Source organism: Lotus japonicus, chromosome 3 (genome assembly GCF_012489685.1).
Source record: "Lotus japonicus ecotype B-129 chromosome 3, LjGifu_v1.2".
In the NCBI taxonomy this organism is placed as follows: domain Eukaryota; kingdom Viridiplantae; phylum Streptophyta; class Magnoliopsida; order Fabales; family Fabaceae; genus Lotus; species Lotus japonicus.
Window position 1 is genome coordinate 2,308,442 of NC_080043.1, and position 18,601 is coordinate 2,327,042.

At 35.3% G+C, this 18,601-nt stretch overlaps 2 protein-coding genes across 2 annotated transcripts; one reads left to right on the plus strand and one right to left on the minus strand.

Annotated features, from left to right (window-relative positions):
• The first annotated feature begins 6,821 nt into the window (after window positions 1-6,821).
• LOC130745587 (clavaminate synthase-like protein At3g21360) lies at window positions 6,822-8,990 on the plus strand. The gene is made up of 2 exons (XM_057597919.1): window positions 6,822-7,527; window positions 8,290-8,990. Exons 1-2 carry the CDS (start codon window positions 6,902-6,904, stop codon window positions 8,648-8,650), a joined length of 987 nt encoding a protein of 328 aa, XP_057453902.1. The 5' UTR covers window positions 6,822-6,901; the 3' UTR covers window positions 8,651-8,990.
• A 23-nt stretch (window positions 8,991-9,013) lies between these two features.
• LOC130745586 (lysM domain receptor-like kinase 3) lies at window positions 9,014-13,933 on the minus strand. Its single transcript, XM_057597918.1, has 11 exons — window positions 12,810-13,933; window positions 12,427-12,504; window positions 11,622-11,912; window positions 11,245-11,390; window positions 11,036-11,125; window positions 10,823-10,928; window positions 10,444-10,595; window positions 10,267-10,364; window positions 10,037-10,178; window positions 9,743-9,850; window positions 9,014-9,382 (listed from the first exon to the last, which is right to left on the minus strand). The coding sequence occupies exons 1-11, from the start codon at window positions 13,414-13,416 to the stop codon at window positions 9,218-9,220; spliced, it is 1,983 nt and encodes a 660-aa protein (XP_057453901.1). The 5' UTR covers window positions 13,417-13,933; the 3' UTR covers window positions 9,014-9,217.
• Window positions 13,934-18,601: the final 4,668 nt, after the last annotated feature.

Here is an 18,601-nt window from a genome sequence, read left to right on the forward strand (position 1 = left end):
TCATAAACATATTGTTCTTCGGCAGAACCGATGAGAATGCCATCAAATAGTATGGTAAGTTGGTAACTACGGATTCAAATTAAAAACGGAAGGGGAAGATAAGGAAGATGACTTCTATATTTTTATTTCCCACTTTTCTCAGGAAACATAGGAGATTATCATAAAGGAGGCAATAAAATAGGGGAAGCAACAAAGCTGCCATGTCAAAGTAATCAAATTGGAATGAATCTTTCATTCTTTCTTAGTCAAGGTATATGTTAGATGTGACTATTGAAATCTTAAGAGAGGTCTCCATTCACTTATAATAATTAATAAAGAATTGTTTGTTCCAAGAATTTTCGTTGCTGTGTAACATTTCTAATGTTGAAATAACTCCATCTGTGTACCAGATCAGGGCAGGTTTATGCGAGTGTGAATTCCCTCAGTATTGTGACTCTCAAAGATGAGTTTCACCAAGATGGCAATGAGAAGGTTTGACATATAATTCATCAAATGCCTCTGTTATAGCGAGTTTCAATGAGCATAACTTTATCTGCACAAGAGGAAAATGATTGAAGGTACTTCTTTTCTTTCTCTAATTTATCTCCTTCTACAGAGCCTTCATTTGAAACCTTTTGACTTGAGTATTTCTTTCTATCTTTGAACTAATCTGAATCCCCTTTCTACTTGGCAAATTAAAAGAATTGTAGGTGCTTCTTTTGTTTCCTCATTTTTATTGCTTGCAATTTTCTCTTTCTTGCAATTTCTATCTTTACTACATGATTTTGTGCACATGTTTATTGGCTTTCACACATGATTTGTTGGGTGTGTCTATAAAAAAGTAGTTTCATGTATTTTTGTTTCAATGAGCATAACCTGAGGTCTGTTATGCTTTTATTAGTTGGTTCTTGATACTACAGTGCTGAATTTTATATTTGTGTGCATTTGCCCTTGAGTAATAGATTAGGAAGCTTTAAATGGATAGTTTTAGACATTGAATAGCACTTGACTTTACATAAGACTTGGACTCTAAAATATCAAATCGCTTAAAAGAGGAAACTGGATAAGAGAAACAGGTGGTAGGATTCTACCAGTTAAATTGTTTGACTGAGTCTATTTTCAAATTTATATTATTCTGATGGTTTCAAATTCTGATGTAACAATTGCAATGCAGGCCAATGAGTATATAGTTTCTGAAAAGTTTCTTTTCATGACTCTTTCTAGATTCTTTTGTCTATCCGGTTACTCACTCCCTGTTTATTTGTTGGCTTGCTGAAAAAATTTCAGGAAACAAGGTCATGCTTTTGTGTTCATTGCTTTCACGCTTAGTGGCCTCCCAGGCACTGGGAACCAAATGGATTCAATATGTTACCAAGAAGAAGCAAAGTGCAAGTTGTGCCAAGAAGAAGTCAATGGTGGAGCACACACAAGAGGATCATGAAGCTCGCTCATGGTAACATCAAATACAGTACCAAGTCAAGAGCCTAGAGAATGTGCAACTGGATGTGTTCAGTGAAGCTCCATCCTCAAGCTCATCTTCATCTTCCCGCCACAGTCCTATTCTTGCCAAATTTCTCAGATTCAAATTACAAGCTGAGATGATGAAGGGTCTCAAACAGTCCTCTTTGTGACAGGAGAGTGTGAAATCAAGCTAGCATTAATTTTAAAGTGATCCATGTTTATTTATCATAAAAAAGTGATCCATGTTTATGAGATGACTACGTTTCATCTATCAAGTTTCATGGCCACATGTTATGCTATAGAGATGACTTGACATTGGTGAATGCCATATGTTACATTATCACATACTATTTTTTATTAGGAGGGCTTATTTTATATGTAATAATTTATTTCCTCTTATTTATATGTAATACCTATCATTATTTAATTATTTGTTCCTAATTACCTATTTTTGTTGGTTTAGTGCTTCAATAGATATCTTTTTTTTCCTTATATAATCATCACATATCCTGGAGTTTCTTTGCGGAATATTGATTGCATTGCGGAATAGTGATTGCATAAGGCACTCATTTGCCAACAGTGTCTACTAAATCTATCATTTTTTTCTTTATGCTTTCTTGGCATCTCCTAACTTGCAACTTATAAATAGCCTTCTGCATTTACAGATGCTCGGACATAACTAATTTAAATACAGAGGTGAAACTTGGAGAGCATAAAATACCACATGTCTCAATGTAAACCTTGAGTGTATCATAAGATTCAAGCAGGGTGGTTGAAATGAAGGAATGCTTCAGGTGTGATATGTGATACAAAATTATTTCGGACTGAAAGGAAAATTTCACTGCATAGTTATAAGACCTGCAATGCTACATGGGACTTAATGTCGGGTGATTAAGAGCCAACAGAAAAGTAACCTTGGTGTTATAAATGTGAGGAACTTATGTAGGATGAGAAGATATACAAGACAACAGATCATGGTATCCCAATGATTTCATTAAATTAGAACATAGGGAAGTTAGCAAAGTCATGGAATCCCAATGGGATTTTAGTGAAGCTTACAATTGAGCAATAAAGGTGCATAAATTACTAAATTAATTTTTTAACGAAATATTGTTAGGAGAGTTACAAAGTGATGGAATCCCAAGGGAATTGTAGTGAAGGTTGCAATTGAATATTAAACACCATTAAGCCTATTAAAAATGAAATTGATGTCAATTAACCACCCACTACACACCTAAGGAAAAACTACAAGGAAAATAAGAATGATCCAGCTTCCTAGGCAAAATAGATTGACAAAAAATTCCAATACATTATATGATAAATTCGTATTTATTAGTCTATTTAAAATTTAATTTATACTTGCCATTTGGTTTCCTTCTTTAAAGTTAGAATCCACACTCTTGAGCTCTATATATAGATACAATAGTATGTGCATAAACATCAGAGCAAGAACTAATATTTAGTCATGTCTAACTCCATAGGTTCATATTCTCTCATGTCTCACTCTGTCCCTCCCTTTGCATTTGCGATTATGCACACTGAATCATGGGTAATGATTAATTTTGTTTCTCTATTATTTTACTCTCTCTTATATGTTTTTATTTTGGCTCTTATATACTTGACGCAGAACTATGGTAAGATTGATGAACATGTGATGCAATACTTACAACTCCCAGATGATGGAGAGTTTCTCCTTACTGGCCCATTTGGTGTGACCAAAGAGGTGGGCTTTACTGTGGTAGACAACAAGGCTTACCTAATTCTTGGATGGTGTGAGCTTCGACAATTCTACAATTTTACAGGAAATTATTGGTTCCTCTTGAAACATGTGAACAACTATAACTTTCACTTTTCAATTTTGGATGCAACATTTGCTCAGGTGAAATATCATGTTGGCCTGTGAATGTAAACAAGAAAATGTTGATATTATGAGTGAAATATTCCATGTGCCTAAACAACCAGCAATGCCAATGATCTACAAAAATCCAAGTGGTTCTGCTGTTGTGTTTTGGTTTAAAAATAAGAATCCTTCATGTGTGTTGACACTTTCAAAAAGCCAATCTGTTGGGAGTTTTGTGGTAAGCATCACAAAATATTTTTCTATTTCTTCCTTAGTTTCACTAATTTTTTATACTCAAGTTTTGATGATCTTTTTCATTTTTTAGGCCTTGCCAACTAAAATTGGTGCATTTGTTCGCCAATTTGGAGTTTCTCCATTGAAGCTTCGAGGGCATGTGGGTGGTGATGTTACGTGCAAGGTGCTGAGCAAAAAACAAGAAAGATGTGAGGATTGGATCAGGCTAGAAGAAATTTTGTACACGTAATGGGGTTTGTACAAGAGATATGTGTTGCTTTAAATTTACAAACAATGTTATTTCAACTAGCTGAGATACACTAATCAATACAGATAAAAATAATATTAATCTTCCATTTGAAAACAACAAGTCAAAAGACAAAAACAAAGTAACAATACAAAAAAAAACAAAAATTTAATAAAAACAAAACATAAGAATTCATAGTATAATTTTTTATAATCTTTTAATCAATAGAATATATTTAAATAAAAACATATTTAACAAAAAACACAAAAAAAAACCCAAAAGTGAATATCCCCGTGCATCGCACGGGTAAAAAGTACTAGTAAAGATATAAGCATGAAGTTGCATTTCTTGAAGAGATTGCAAAGTGAAAACTTTTGGAGAACAAGACCCAAACTAAACGTTGAAATTAACAAAATAATTACTACTTTACAAGACCTTGATCAGAAAACAGTAAGAAACTACACAACAAACAAACCAGTAAAGTCATCGTGATTGTGAAGAAACTTCAATTGATGATGTAGGTTTTATGTGATTTATTGTCAGTGAAGAATGAGCTCAAACTTGTTCTGGAGGATAGGCTACACATTGTGGTCCAGGCGCTGCTTTTTGTGGGTTTTGGAAATTGATACCTTATCATTTCAGGAGTAATCGTTCAACACTAAAACTGGCTTAGGTGCCTCAAGAGACACAACGTAGTCAAAACTATTGGACCTATATACAATATGCGAGCAAGAGTGGTCAATCATTCTAATTTTGTCACTTTGGATGTTACTGCACGACCATAGTTTCTACGGTGAGACCAAATTCATCGTGGACAGTCGTAAAAAAGTTAAGGAAAATTGGTTTTATCCAATCATTCCACTGTTATTTGAGCTTTATTGTGATTTTTCATTGTCTATCCAAACATGATTTCTAACAGCAAAGAAGCATACCAATTTCATACATGAGGCCGTACAAAGCTTGAGCAACCAGACCTTGAAGGGAGCCAAAGTACCAGTGGATCAATTGCTAGCCGCATCTCAGAATGAACAAAGTAATAAAATAGCTGAATCTCATCGTGTTCTCCTACTCCAATGTATCTGAATTTATGTACAATAATTTATTTTTAATATATCTTAGAGATTCTAATGTCAATCCACTTTTAATGTAGTGTGTTTGAAAATTCTTGTATAACTAATACTAAAGAAAAATTAATTATTATAAAAAGATTATGTGAGTAGCTCCTATATATCAGAAAAGGTTATGGATATTGACCCGGTAAGCTTTTGACAATGACACTTGATGCAATTGAGTTGGATAAAGCAAATAGGAGAATGCAGCCCCAAAACATTTGGTACGTTTTTAGTAACAAGGTACTTGGGTCTTTGGGAACCTGAGTTGGGATAACATGGATTATTGATTTGAGTTCCATATCTGGGTACATTTACCCGTTGAGTGTTCAGTGTGTAATTCTGACATGCTTGGGCCTGCTTGAATCTTTCTTGCAATACATATTGATTGGTCAGTGCAATAATGTTTGATTTTGAGAGATAAGTAGGATTTCTTCGTGGCCTCCTGAGATTGATTGAAAATTTCACTTAGTAGCCCAATTTGAGCCTTAGCTGGTAGTTTCCTTGGTGTCTTACTTTGGTGAAATGCTAATTTGGATCAAGTGATTCATAGTTATATTAATGAAAAGAGCATGATGACAATGACCCTCTCCCTTTTATATGAAGAAAAAAAAAAGAATCGAATCTTGCACTTTTATATTTTATTATTTACTCATTTATCTACTATGATTAGGAACAATATGTCCTATTAGTTTGTAATGGAAGACATTTTTGTTGTCATTTTAATCAAACAAAATATGGGAATAGATAGAGTGACAACCTTTGGAGGAGTCTAAAGAGATTTCGGCAACTAGGGATGGTTTAGAATTGGTCATATCGACCAGGATGCAGCAAGGGAAAGGCCAACTAGGGCGCTAGAGGTGGAGTTGAGAAGACATAGCGGGGCGAAAATCCAGCACAGAGAAGACGATGTTGAGGTGTCATTTAAGATGATGTAGAAAAGCCACATCATAAGCAATTATCAATAAAAACTACTCCCCCGTTCCTATATAACTGACACTTTAAGGTTATTGCACAAGTATTAAAAAATAACAATTAATGTTCTTGTTTTATTAAAATTATTATGTAACTTCCTATTATACCCTTTATCTCTCTTGTTAATTCTAACTTCAAGTTTCCTACCACCAATAAATGAAGGGTACAATTGGTAAAATATAATTAATGTTCTCTTGAACTTTGTAAAGTGGCAGATAATTAGGAACAAAATTCAGCTAGAAATAGTATTAGTTATATTGGAACGGAGGGAGTAGATGATATTTTAACAAAGGGATTTATTTGGAACATCTCGAAGACTTGAACAATAAAGAGGACTAAAATGATCCAAAGGAAGAAAGTAAGGGGACTAAAATCATGCAATTGTCATCCAAAGGAAGAAAGTAAGGGGACCAAAAATGTAAGGGGGCTAAAATATAGACTAAAATCATGCAATTGAAAGTAAGATGACTAAAATCATCCAAAGGAAGAAAGTAAGGGACCAAAAATGTATTTAAGTCTTCTAAAAAAAGGTTAACCAATTTATGAGTCAAGTGCTCAATAAAGAGGGCAAAATAACCCATAATGTGTGGCGTGACGATCTCCCACCTCATCCTTTAACCATGAGGTTGAATGTTCAATTCTTTCTTTTTTTGTCAAAGTGATTCGATTGATTCAAGGCTAAAGCCCAAATGGATAGATAAGAACACTTGAATACACAAGGCCTATAGTGAAAAGTCAATACAAAGCAAGGGATACTCGTAGTTAAGAAACTAGTTGTTAGAACAGCAGCACGAATACATAACATAGTATAGAGAAACACACAAAAGTTTTGGTCACACAGTTCGACCAATTATCAACTATGGAATTGAAACACATTTCATTACCGATTAAAAAAAAACAATCAAAATGGATTTTTCTCAGCCCACAAGTATTTCTTTGGGTAGCCCATAGCCCATTTGGTTTACTTACCGAACCTGGTCACACTCATCTGAATTTCATCCATGATCGTAACACTCTAATCTAATCTCACTCGATTGATTCACTCACTGCAAAACCATGGCCATAGGAGGAGAACAAATCATAGAAATCCAAATTCCACAGCAGAAAATTTTCACCGGAGCTCCATTCCCCGCCGCAGTATCACCTTCTCCGGCCACCGCAACTGCGGTTCCTCTCTCCGCAACACAGTCAATCAAAACCCACAAACCCTACCTCGAATCACTCCTCCACCAATCCGGCGCCGTCCTTCTCAGAAACTTCCCACTCCACACGGCCTCCCACTTCAACGACCTCGTCGAGGCCTTCGGGTATGAAGAGCTTCCCTACGTCGGCGGCGCCGCCCCGCGCACCAACGTCGTCGGCCGCGTCTTCACCGCCAACGAATCCCCACCCGACCAGAAAATCCCCTTCCACCATGAGATGGCTCAGGTCCCTGAATTCCCTTCGAAATTGTTCTTCTTCTGTGAGGTGGAGCCGCGTGTCGGCGGTGAAACTCCGATTGTGCTCAGCCATGTTGTCTATGAGAGGATGAATGAGAAGTATCCTGAATTTGTAGAGAGATTGGAGAAGCATGGTTTGCTGTATGTTAGGGTTTTGGGTGAAGGTGATGACCCTTCTTCTCCCATTGGTAGAGGCTGGAAATCAACGTTCTTGACTGATGACAAGGCCGTCGCTGAAGAAAGGTTTCTGCTTCTTAACTTTGCACCACTTGGGTCTCATCACATTTTTCACCTTAGTAGTAATTTGAAGATTTTAAAATTTGACCAAGTTTTCTTATACATTAGTTGAAGTGTTGAGGTGATATCATTAAAAAGTCTGATATGATGATAATTTTATATGCTCAATGATTAATTTGATAAATAAATCATATGAAAATTTAACATTGTTGTTGTTTGGGTGTCACAAAACCTTAAGAAGTTCATTTACTATGCAATATAGGAAGAGTTTCATCATACTTTTAAGTAGAAATGAGGTGGAGAAAAGAGAAATTGGAAGGAAAGAGATAGAAAGTAAGAGATTTGATAAGTGATATGATTGAAAGATAAGAAAGAGATAGATAGAAATCAAAGTTGGAAATGAAGTGGGAAATTATGAGTGTGAGTGAATTATAGCTCACAATCTGCTCATCTGAATATAAAAAAAATGTTGTTTTGTGCTGCACATTCTAATTAGGAGAGTGAAAGAAAATAATGAAAAAGGATATATCTGATATATGATGCGATATGAAAGGAAAAGAGAAGAGAGAAAAATGAAATGTACCTTGTTGTAGTGTTTGAAAATTGGGATTGTTAAGAATTAAGTTGAAGATAAGGGTGGTTTGCTCTATTCTTTGTTCTTAGATGCTGAATATTTTATTCAATTCTCTTATTCTATGTGAAAAAATTGCATACTGTTGTTCAGTGAGTGAGTGTGTATCTAGTTTAATTTGAATTTTTGTATTGCAGGGCTGCTAAACTGGGCATGAAGCTGGAGTGGTTGGAAGATGGGGTGAAATCAATTATGGGTCCAATCCCAGCTGTGAAGTATGATGAGATGAGAAAACGCAAGATATGGTTTAACAGCATGGTGGCTGCTTACACGGGCTGGGAGGATGAAAGAAATGATCCTGTTAAGGCTGTTACCTTTGGGGATGGTGAGCCATTACCAGCTGAGATAATCTATGACTGTCTCAACATACTGGAGGAGGAATCTGTTGCCATTCCTTGGCGAAAAGGGGACGTTTTGTTGCTTGATAATTGGGCCGTCCTTCATTCTCGAAGACCCTTTGATCCACCTCGCAGGGTGCTCGCTTCTCTTGTCAAGTAATAGCGTGTTCGATTCTGGCCACACAATCACTTATGGAGAGAAGCTACAAAATGTAACTTCAGATATGAACATGTCTTGGATTGTGTACTCACTCCCCATCCAAACTAGGCATAGTAGATTCCCAGCTTCTCGGTAAGATAAGGGAAGGGTTACTTGTACTACATTTCAGGCAGCTAGAATGCTTCACAGGTTTCTATACTGCCTATGATTCTAAGTTGTATTTGTAATGTCACATTAATTTGAAGATGTATATACAGATACTAAGTTAATGGAAACAATAACTGCTTTCTTTAGCAGGAATAGCTGAACCATGAAATAATATGTAAGCATTTAGAAAGAAGATGAGTATGAAAAGTGAATGAACTCTTCTGAATTGTAAGTGACTCCAATATCAAGTTTTAGGGTGTGTTTGTTTATCACGTTGCTCTTCAAGATAAAAAATGAATGAACTCTTCTTATGAATTGGTTAAAAGTATGTTCACATTATATATTCCGTTCCACTAGAATAGTACAATGGAGAAAGAATCTTGTTGAGTATAGTGGATGAGAGAGATCTTGCTGCATAACCTATCTTCCCTGAATAAGCCCACTGAAAACCTGGCTTTTCCCAGCTAGAGTGGCTTCCCACTCAAAAGAAGAAAGATGGATCTGGGACAGGGAAAGCACAACTTGCTTCATATCAGGACGTAAAATGGGATCCTCCTCCACACATTGCTTTGCCAGCATGGCCATCTAAGCATATAACATAACAACAAAAGACCGTGTTAATTGACATGTTATAATTTCATTGGTTGGGATATGAAATGAGACAGCGTTAATTGACATGTTATAATTTCATTGGTTGAGATATGAAATGAGACACCAATTGGAGACAGCTGATCTCAATCCAACTTGAACATCGTGCAACATGTTTTCCCTACTTCAGAATCTATGGAATTGGTTATTTTCTTCACACTAACAAATATCAGACCACGAGATAGAGTGAAAGGTGGAATTAGGCTCTAATCTGGACAAACCTTCAATTTTCCTGAGTGAAAGGTGGAATTATCCTCAACTACAAACTTACAGTTGAAGATAGAGAAATCATCTTACCTGCAATACACAATCATGGGAATACAGATCCTTCATGATAGGATCAACGTGGTTTCTAATGCTTGGCGTGCTCAATGAATCAGGTACGGTCCTAAGAACTTCCAACATCTGCAATTTAACAAATCTTAAGGTAATGACACAAAAAATGTTGCAACTTGCAACACCAAACCACAAAGTGTATCTTTTGGTCGACGTTAAATTCAATGGAAGTCGAAACACACGCTTAATTAACCAATCTAAGGACACATCGCCTTTGAACAATCATGTCATGTCTTTCAAGTAAGGAAAACTTACTATAGATGCCAATGATCGTCTTTCAGGACCTTGTGTACCTTGTGTTTGAATAATGGCTTTCTTCCCTGAAATAATCTCATAAAGAACAACACCAAATGCATAGACATCACTTTTGGACGTCGCAATGCGATTGCTCAAGTATCTGCAAAATATTACAAAGTAAAACAACCATTCATATTTTTCTCTTTCTGTATATAAGTAATGGTTTTGTAAATGCAAAAGGGACATACTCAGGAGCAAGATATCCATATGTACTAACACCTTTGGTTGTTGTGGTTCCTCCCTCAATTGTTTCACTAACAAGTTTTGCTAACCCAAAATCTGATATCTATAGAGAGAATTATGGCAATCAACCAATCTGTGAAAACATTCAGAAATAATTTAATATTGTCTAAATTTGTTATTACCTTGGCTCTGAAGGAAGCATCAAGAAGAATGTTGCTTGTATTGATATCTTGATGGACGTAACGAGTTTTTGTGTGCTCATGTATGTATTCAAGGCCCCTAGCAGCATCAAGTGCAATTTGAACCCTTGTGATCCAAGAAAGTGATGAATGACCTATAAGCAACACAGAAGCAGAAAGGTCTTGATTCTCTTGAACTCTATACATATGCATAGATTGTTCATGCAAGACACACATATTCATAAATAAGGATAAAGCTTCTCTGAATAGCTTCTGCGTGTCATAATTCCTTTGAGGAAAGAGGAGCTGATACAAACATGCTAACAGACATACATATTTATACATATGTATTGAACACACCAAAGCAGAGGCATGACCTTACCCTTATTCTGAGGATCATGCAAATGGCTACTGAGTGAACCTTTCTGAGCATATTCAAAAACAAGGAAAACCTCATCATGACTAGGCGCATAGCCGATGAATTCTACCTTGACAAAATTAATTACAAAATAGGACTCAAACTCTTGAAAAGCTGCAAGGAATTAACTCCAAAATCAAAGCATATGAAATTTATTTTTAACAGCAAAGAAATTACCAGATTAGCATGATGGACCTTGCACAGAACTTTCATCTCTGACATAAATTCTTTGGTTTTAGTAGCTGTTATTCTCTTAATGGCAACTTCCTAAAGGATTTAAAATACATACCAAAAACAATATCAGAATAATGATTGACATGTACATTTTTTTTTCTTCTTGCGAAGCACTTGTCTGACTTAGAACTTAGAAGTATACAGCCACAAACCTGGTCACGAAGGAGACCATAGTAAACAGAACCATATGTTTTGTAGCCAAGAAGATTTGAATCTGAGAAACCATCAGTTGAGGAAAAAATCTCTTCATATGTAAAAACTACTGGCTTATCCATGTTAAAAACTTCTGGCATTAGAGCTGCAACAGCAAAAATCGTATATTATTTATACACAGATTTTAGTTTAAAGTACAAATCACAGTCTCTCCCCCATTCCCAGTTTATCAATTACAAGCAGATTTTAGCTTAAAACACATCTTATAGTCTTAGCACAAGTATATTTGACTTGAGTTTATAATTTTGATTGCCATTATAAGTATGCATATTTTTGCTCAATAAAGTACATGCAAATAGATAATTAGATTGATTACTTGAAGGTTTAGGAGCAGTAATTTGGTCACTGCTGGATTCACCATCAGTTTGGTCTACAGGTTTGCAGCATATGAATCTTCCAGGCCCACAAAACAAAATTGGACTCCTATGGAGCTTATGAGAGATATTACCCTCAGCAACCTTTGCTTGATTTCTGGCTTCAACTAAACAATTTGATGATCTCAGGAACACACACAGTATCATGCTTATAATTATTAGTGCAAGACCAACCCCTATACCTCCCATGATCAATCCATAGGGTACGTGAGCTTTACGGTTGATATCATCAGCTGTAAAAAATGGGTTACATGTTCAATTACTGCAAAAATAACTTTTAGTTTGGCATCTAAATGTTTGACTCTTAGTAACAGAAGAATGATTTTTTTTCTCATAATTATTTTACACTATTTCTTGAGCTCAATCTTGTTTAAGAGAAAACAAAAAGGAAGTGGGATAAGAATTGTGTAACAGAAATGGTGTATCAATATCATATGATATCATTGTCCCAAACTAAATACCAGTTAACAAATGCAGAATTTGGCAATATGCTGTTTAAAATATTAAATTTCTACACCACAGTATATTGTTTTTTGTCAAGTCATTTTTCCTTTGGGATTTCAGAGTTCAAAGACATCAGTAAGAATAAGATTAAACCAAAAGCACAAGATAAAATAATATACTTGCAAACAAAACTTCAACCTATACAAATTTGTGTATGTATAAAGGTAGAGATACAACTGAAAAACTAGTAGCTCCAAACTAAAGGAAAAAAAATCCTTTTCTATATTACATGCTGAACCATACCTGAAAAATTATCAACAGATGGTGAAGGAACAGGAACCGGAGAAGTATCATTCTTCAGGTGATAAGGCTCACCAGGAACTGCAATGCAGTTAAATAATTCAATATTGCATTTTCGGCACTGATTTCCAAATCTCAACTACAGAACATAAATTGCTATAAACAGCCCAAATTTTGAATAGAACTAATGCATCAACAACAACGATGACAAGAACAACAAAATCTTTATCAGTTTATCCCATTAGGTGAAGTCAGCTATATGGACCACTGATCCATATTACTGATATCAGTCAGCTTTACGCTGATTGCCGAAGGCCTAAAACAACCTGATTGACCATACAAGCATAGGTTGAAGAAAAGGGTTGAAGAAGATTGCAAAGGCTAACCTGAATTCAAAGGTATATAGTAAAGAGAGCCAACAATGACACTATCAGGATTGCTGATGCCATTCACTGTCTCAATGCTATCCATACTAACCCCAAACCTACTTGCCAAAGATTCAACACTGTCCCCATCTCTGATCACATAACTCACCAAATAATTCCACAGTCCACTGGAGCAGCCACAGAACAAGCTCAGAGGCACCACAGAACCTTCTCTTGCCCAGCGTGTCGTCGTGTTGGGCAAGAAAACAAGCCCATCATAGGCATCCATCACCATGTCAGTCACAAACCCTCCATGGGATTTCACTGTGAATGTGGTGTTAGAAACATATTTTTTAATCCCAGCAGCACAAGAACAGTTTTTTCTGATGAATGTGTAACCCCAGCCATTGCCTTCAACAGTGATGTCACCAGGCAAAACATCAAACATGCTCTCTATCACTGCTAAGGTCTGGTTTGGTTGAGGCTTAAAGGCCAAGAAAGAAGTGCAGACGCGGGTTGAGTCGGTGCAGTTCATGGGTGTGGGATAAGAATAGATGCTGTAAAAGTGAAGCAGAAAGATAGGGAAGTGCAGTAGCAACTTCAGACATGGTTTCTGTGTAAGATACATTGCTTTGGTTGCAAAAGGACAGAATTTTACTATGTCAGTGGATGCAATATATGACAATAAATTGAGCTGAGGATCAAAGAAAATAATGGAAGCATGGAACCACTGATACTGTGAACTGAAGGGATGGAAAATGATTTAAGTTGGAAGGCAACTAATTCAATTGAGGAAAACCATCCAAATTAAGCATAAACTTGAAACTAAGATATCAAAATCTGATGGAGGTACAGTTCCAACTTAAAGAACTGATTTTGTTCTATACTTGAACAATCTGATCAAAGATAACAATATATTGAGCAAAAAACTGTAGAGAAGTTTACATATCAGAAGAAAGATACTTGAAGGGACTATGTGGGTGACTGGAGTCAAATGGGGAAGCAATGAAGAGTATACTGCCAAGAGAAGGATGGAAGAAGAAAATAATGAAGAGGCTGCAAAGTGCAACCCACTCTGCTACTGAAAACAGAGAAAACAGAACCTGCAGGGGGACATTTCCTCAATTCAGAATTTGCCTAACAATAAAAACTAATACTTAACACTTTCAATAAAATTTTAATCCAGCTTTAACTAATAGTACTTAAACATGAAATTTCATTCAAGAGTAGGTGGCTTGAATTAAGTGCATTTCTTGATACACCGTAGAAAATCACAGCGGAAAACCTCAAAAATAAAGAGAAGTTGCTTATGTCCATCAGTTATGATTTTTGTTCACTTTATTTTTTCACCGCGTATCTAAAAATGCTCGGAGTGAATGCATTTCTGACGGATAAAATAAGAAGGGAAAGCATAGACTTTTATTAGTAGTACTCCCTCCGGTCCTATTTATAAGCAATAAAAAAAAAATTCACATAGTTTAAGAAATGTAGTTAAACTAGATAAAATACATTAAATTTGTCTTAAATTAAAATAAACTTCCAAAATTACCCTTTATTATTAGTATTGGAAAGTGGGAAAGAGAGAGAATAATTAATGAGACACATTTTACAAGTTAGAATTAATAAGGGCATCATTGGAAAAAAATAATTAATATAGCTCAAACTTTTATTTGGTTCTTATAAAAAGGACCAAGATTTTTCTTCTCTTTCATGCTTATAAATAGGACCGGAGGGAGTAATAAGTTGCATTGCATGAGTTCCAAAGCAAGGGGCAAGTCATTAGTTTATACTCCCTCCGTCCCTAATTATAAGCTAACATTGAGACTTTTTTTGTGTCACTAAATATAAGCTAACCTTGCAAAAGTTAATATTTCTTTCCATATTCACCCTTGCATTTATTGGTAGTGGAACACCACCATTAGTAGTACAATGATGAAAAAGTGTTATCATAAATAGGGGTAAACATAGAAAGTTGTACATTTTTTTTGAAAACCAATGCATCAATTAAGGCTTTCTTAATAAGTGTGATTTTTACAACTTTAGCTTATAATTAGGGACGGAGGGAGTAGTAGTTAATTACACTGACTTTCTAATTAAGGAAAAATAAAAAAAGAATTATTTGTTGGACAGAAAGGGAAAATAATCAATTAATTGTGTCTTAAAAACATGGGGAGACTCGCTTCCATAAAACCATAACAAAACAAAAGGTCATAAGTAGTAAAGTCGTTGACCTGCAAGAATTTTTCTAGCGGCAACCGACACTGTGACATGACTTGCTGCATCTCAGTTTACTTTAATACAGTAAGACGTTCACCTTAGGAAGTGCCATTTGGTGGATCCTGGTATTTTTGAGTAAAGTAAGGAGAAGATTTGGGTAGGGATGGGAGTATAATAGTAACAGCCACACTGAATAGGAACTCGGTAGTTGAGGCACAATAAAATCTGATGTTTGGGGTAGTGCCGCACGTGGCCTGAACACAAGTGTTTTCTCTTGTACTAAACTTTAGGTTGCAACTATGAGTCATGTACATCCTCTCTTAACTATTACTCCCTCCATTCCTTTTTAAGTGTCGTTCTAGAATAAATTTTTTTGTTTCTATTTAACTGTCGTTTTAGGTTCCATTTTGTCAATTATACCCTTACTTTTTCAATAACTTCACTTCACATTTCTCATACAATTCTTCTTTCTTAATAACTATGAAGACATTTATGACTTTATGATTGGTTGAGAGTGGTAGATGGTTTAATGATATGAGAGAGTGGAAAAAAAAACTAACAATCCACTATCTTGGTTGGAGAGCTTTATGACTTTATGATTGGGATGTGAGAGGGTAGAATGGGAAAAACAACTCTAATAATCTACTATCTTGGTTGAAGAGCTTTATGCTAAAACGACACTTAAAAGGGAACGGAGGGAGTAACTATTAGGTCACGGTTCGAATGTCGTCCAGGAGAGTAAAACACATTTTGTGACCGCTTACAACTTAATGTCAGTATTCGTGACGAGGGGTCTAGTCAATATTATTATTGATGGTAAATACCTTTTTCTCAAACTCAAAAGAAAAAGAATATAGGTTGGAACTTTTTTATCTCTACCTTAAGGTATATATAAATGACCTTGGAAAAGACAGTTTGGCCTGTCTAATAAGATATAATACCTTATGAACCTGTAATCCTTGGAACATAGCGCGGATCAGTACTTAACTCATTATCATGATACCTAACTCATTATTTACTTCCATTTTAGTTAGCATATACAATAAGTTAAGTAGAAGGCTAGAAGCAATTCAAGGTAGTAGGTGTATATAACCAAATCTTACTCATCCAGACTGGATCAATCGTACAGAAGATACTTCATTAAGGTGTACCATTCTAACACTTTATTGCCAACCCTCATCCATGCATGATTCTCTTCTTTTCGTTTAAAGGTCCCCACAGCAGTTGGATCTTGTCTGGAGATGTTGCGTACAAGGTTACCCCTCTTAATTAGGACCCCTGACAAAAACAATTTTTTTAATAAGGTTTTGTGATGAAATTAATGCATAGCAAGGTCTCAGGACTATAGCTGTTGATATGTTAGATTAATTAAGACTCTATGCAGACTATTTTTTAATCAGGTTTTTTTTTCTTTCAAGAGCTAATTAACTTGTTCGAAAAATTGTAATTGTCTTTCCTTATAAATAATTTTTTCAGAGTTCGATCATGTGATTTCATTCGTATGAAAATCTAGCTCGCTTACCACTAGACGAACATGTTGTTCCCACCTTGCCTCTTTGCAAAACAAGGCTTATTTTTGTAGCATCTAGCTAGCATTTGGGTTATGAACTTGTGGGATTCTTGAAGAGTTGTCAGTAATTGTTAAGCCATCTTGAAATGATATAAAATTCACCCACTGTCAAAACCGAATTCCAACATATAGAAAAAAATGTCCTGATGTACCGGCACAGATCCAATGTCCAGAAAATGGTTTGACTTGTTTCACATTTGCGCATGCAACTCAAATAGTACATAAATATGCAATAGCTATTTCTAAAAAAAAAAAATTGGGTCAACTATTCGAGTTCACATTACTAGTGTGACTACTCTTGATGCTTGGGGCTCAGAGAAACAAGGCTCACAAAAACTGGCAATTGGGTAAAGTATAAAATGAGACTAATGGGCCATGGCCCATAACATCTACCAAACTATTGATCTGTACCCAAACATAAACAAAAAAAACTCATTTTGTTTGTAAACATATATGCATTTACCATTCAGTCTTCAATAGTGGGGCTTATAATATCCATCATACAATGTTTATGACTTTATGCTTTAAAGTTATGCATAAAAAGAAAGATGTTATTTAAATTGATATAAAATTTAATTGAACTACTCTTATTTATACTCACAAGTATTTTTATTTTCCGATGTATCAAAAAAATACTCACAAGTATTTTTCTTTCCTCTTGTAACCAAAAAAGATACTCACAAGAATCATTTAATATTCTTCACCCTTTCACACAACTAACTCATATTACTACTCACTCATTACTAGCAGATAGAGAAGATTAATGATCCTCAATAGAAACTCAAACATAATTGCTTCCCCATTGAGGATCAGGATAGCAATGATGCACAAAAGCAAATGATAATCAACTTTTGCCTTGAGTTTTTTCTCCTTGAGAATAATTAAATTTAAAAACTCATGCTCAAGTTGCATAGAAATAGATAAACAAAAGACGAAATCTATAATAAGCTTCAAACCACCCTTTTGCATTGTTGACCATTTACCATCCCAACATATTTTTTTGGTGCTTTCTTCACCTTATTTAGAACTGCTCACCTATCCGCACTGCCCCCAAATGAGAATAACTTTTAGGCTTTTATGCTCCACATATATTATAGTGGTGCATCATGCCTCCTCGCAATCATTCCGGGCATAAGTACTCCCTTCTAAAGGCATAAAAGGATTGATTCATGCACATTATAAAACACTATTACAATTTACTAATATAACATAAAACTATTCAAAGTTATTTACTCAATAGCTTAAGTTTTAGGAAAATTGGATTTTAATGTGGTATTAAAGCTTTTATGACTAAGTGGTTAGAGTTCAATCATTATTGCGTACATTATTCTAATAAAAGCCAACTTCCCAACATTATTTGGTACATCAATTGGTTCCTTTAGGCTTTATTTGCAACTTACAAGTTGAGTTTTTAGAAGGGAAAAATGGAAATGCAAAAACTCATCACAAAGTTTTTTTATTAAAGGAGGAAGGGTTTGCAGAATTTATGAGAACTGCAAAGACCTTTCAAAAATTATTCTGTAGTTATTTTTTGGAGTTCCTCCAAATTGGAGGTTTTGTGAAACTTTAATCTTCCAAACAAGGGGAGTGGTTACCCCCTTCTCTTCCCTTCCCTTTCCCTCCCTCAAAAGCTCTACCATAGTAATTACCACACTCAAGTCAAGCATGGGAGCATTGGTGTATTGTATTGTATACTCCAAACTCCAAACCAACCCTCTTTTTCTCCAAAGGATAAAAGACCCTATTGTCTAAAAGTGGATCCCAATATTACTTATGATACACAAGCGCGCATATATTCATACTCGGTACAATAGCGGCGCATGAGCCAATTATTCACATAAAAGCAAACAAAAAAGGTCACTACACAAAGAACTATCAAAAAGACAGGTTGATGGGAGCAATCAATGAAACCAAGAATAAAACCATTAAAGAGAATAAAAAAGCCCAAGAAAAAGGGGGAAAGAAATGTGATGAATTGGAGCAGGAAAATAGTGGAGTGATCTTATCAATGATGGTAATATAATAC

Excerpts from the sequence above, each read along its gene's own strand:
- LOC130745587 (XM_057597919.1), top strand. The coding sequence starts at position 6,902 with ATGGCCATAGGAGGAGAACAAATCATAGAAATCCAAATTCCACAGCAG. Across the intron at positions 7,528-8,289 it reads AAGGCCGTCGCTGAAGAAAG|GGCTGCTAAACTGGGCATGA; the intron begins GTTTCTGCTTCT and ends TTTGTATTGCAG.
- LOC130745586 (XM_057597918.1), bottom strand. The coding sequence starts at position 13,416 with ATGTATCTTACACAGAAACCATGTCTGAAGTTGCTACTGCACTTCCCT. Across the intron at positions 11,126-11,244 it reads ATGGTCTCCTTCGTGACCAG|GAAGTTGCCATTAAGAGAAT; the intron begins GTTTGTGGCTGT and ends TAAATCCTTTAG. Across the intron at positions 10,596-10,822 it reads GCATGATCCTCAGAATAAGG|GTCATTCATCACTTTCTTGG; the intron begins GTAAGGTCATGC and ends TGTTGCTTATAG.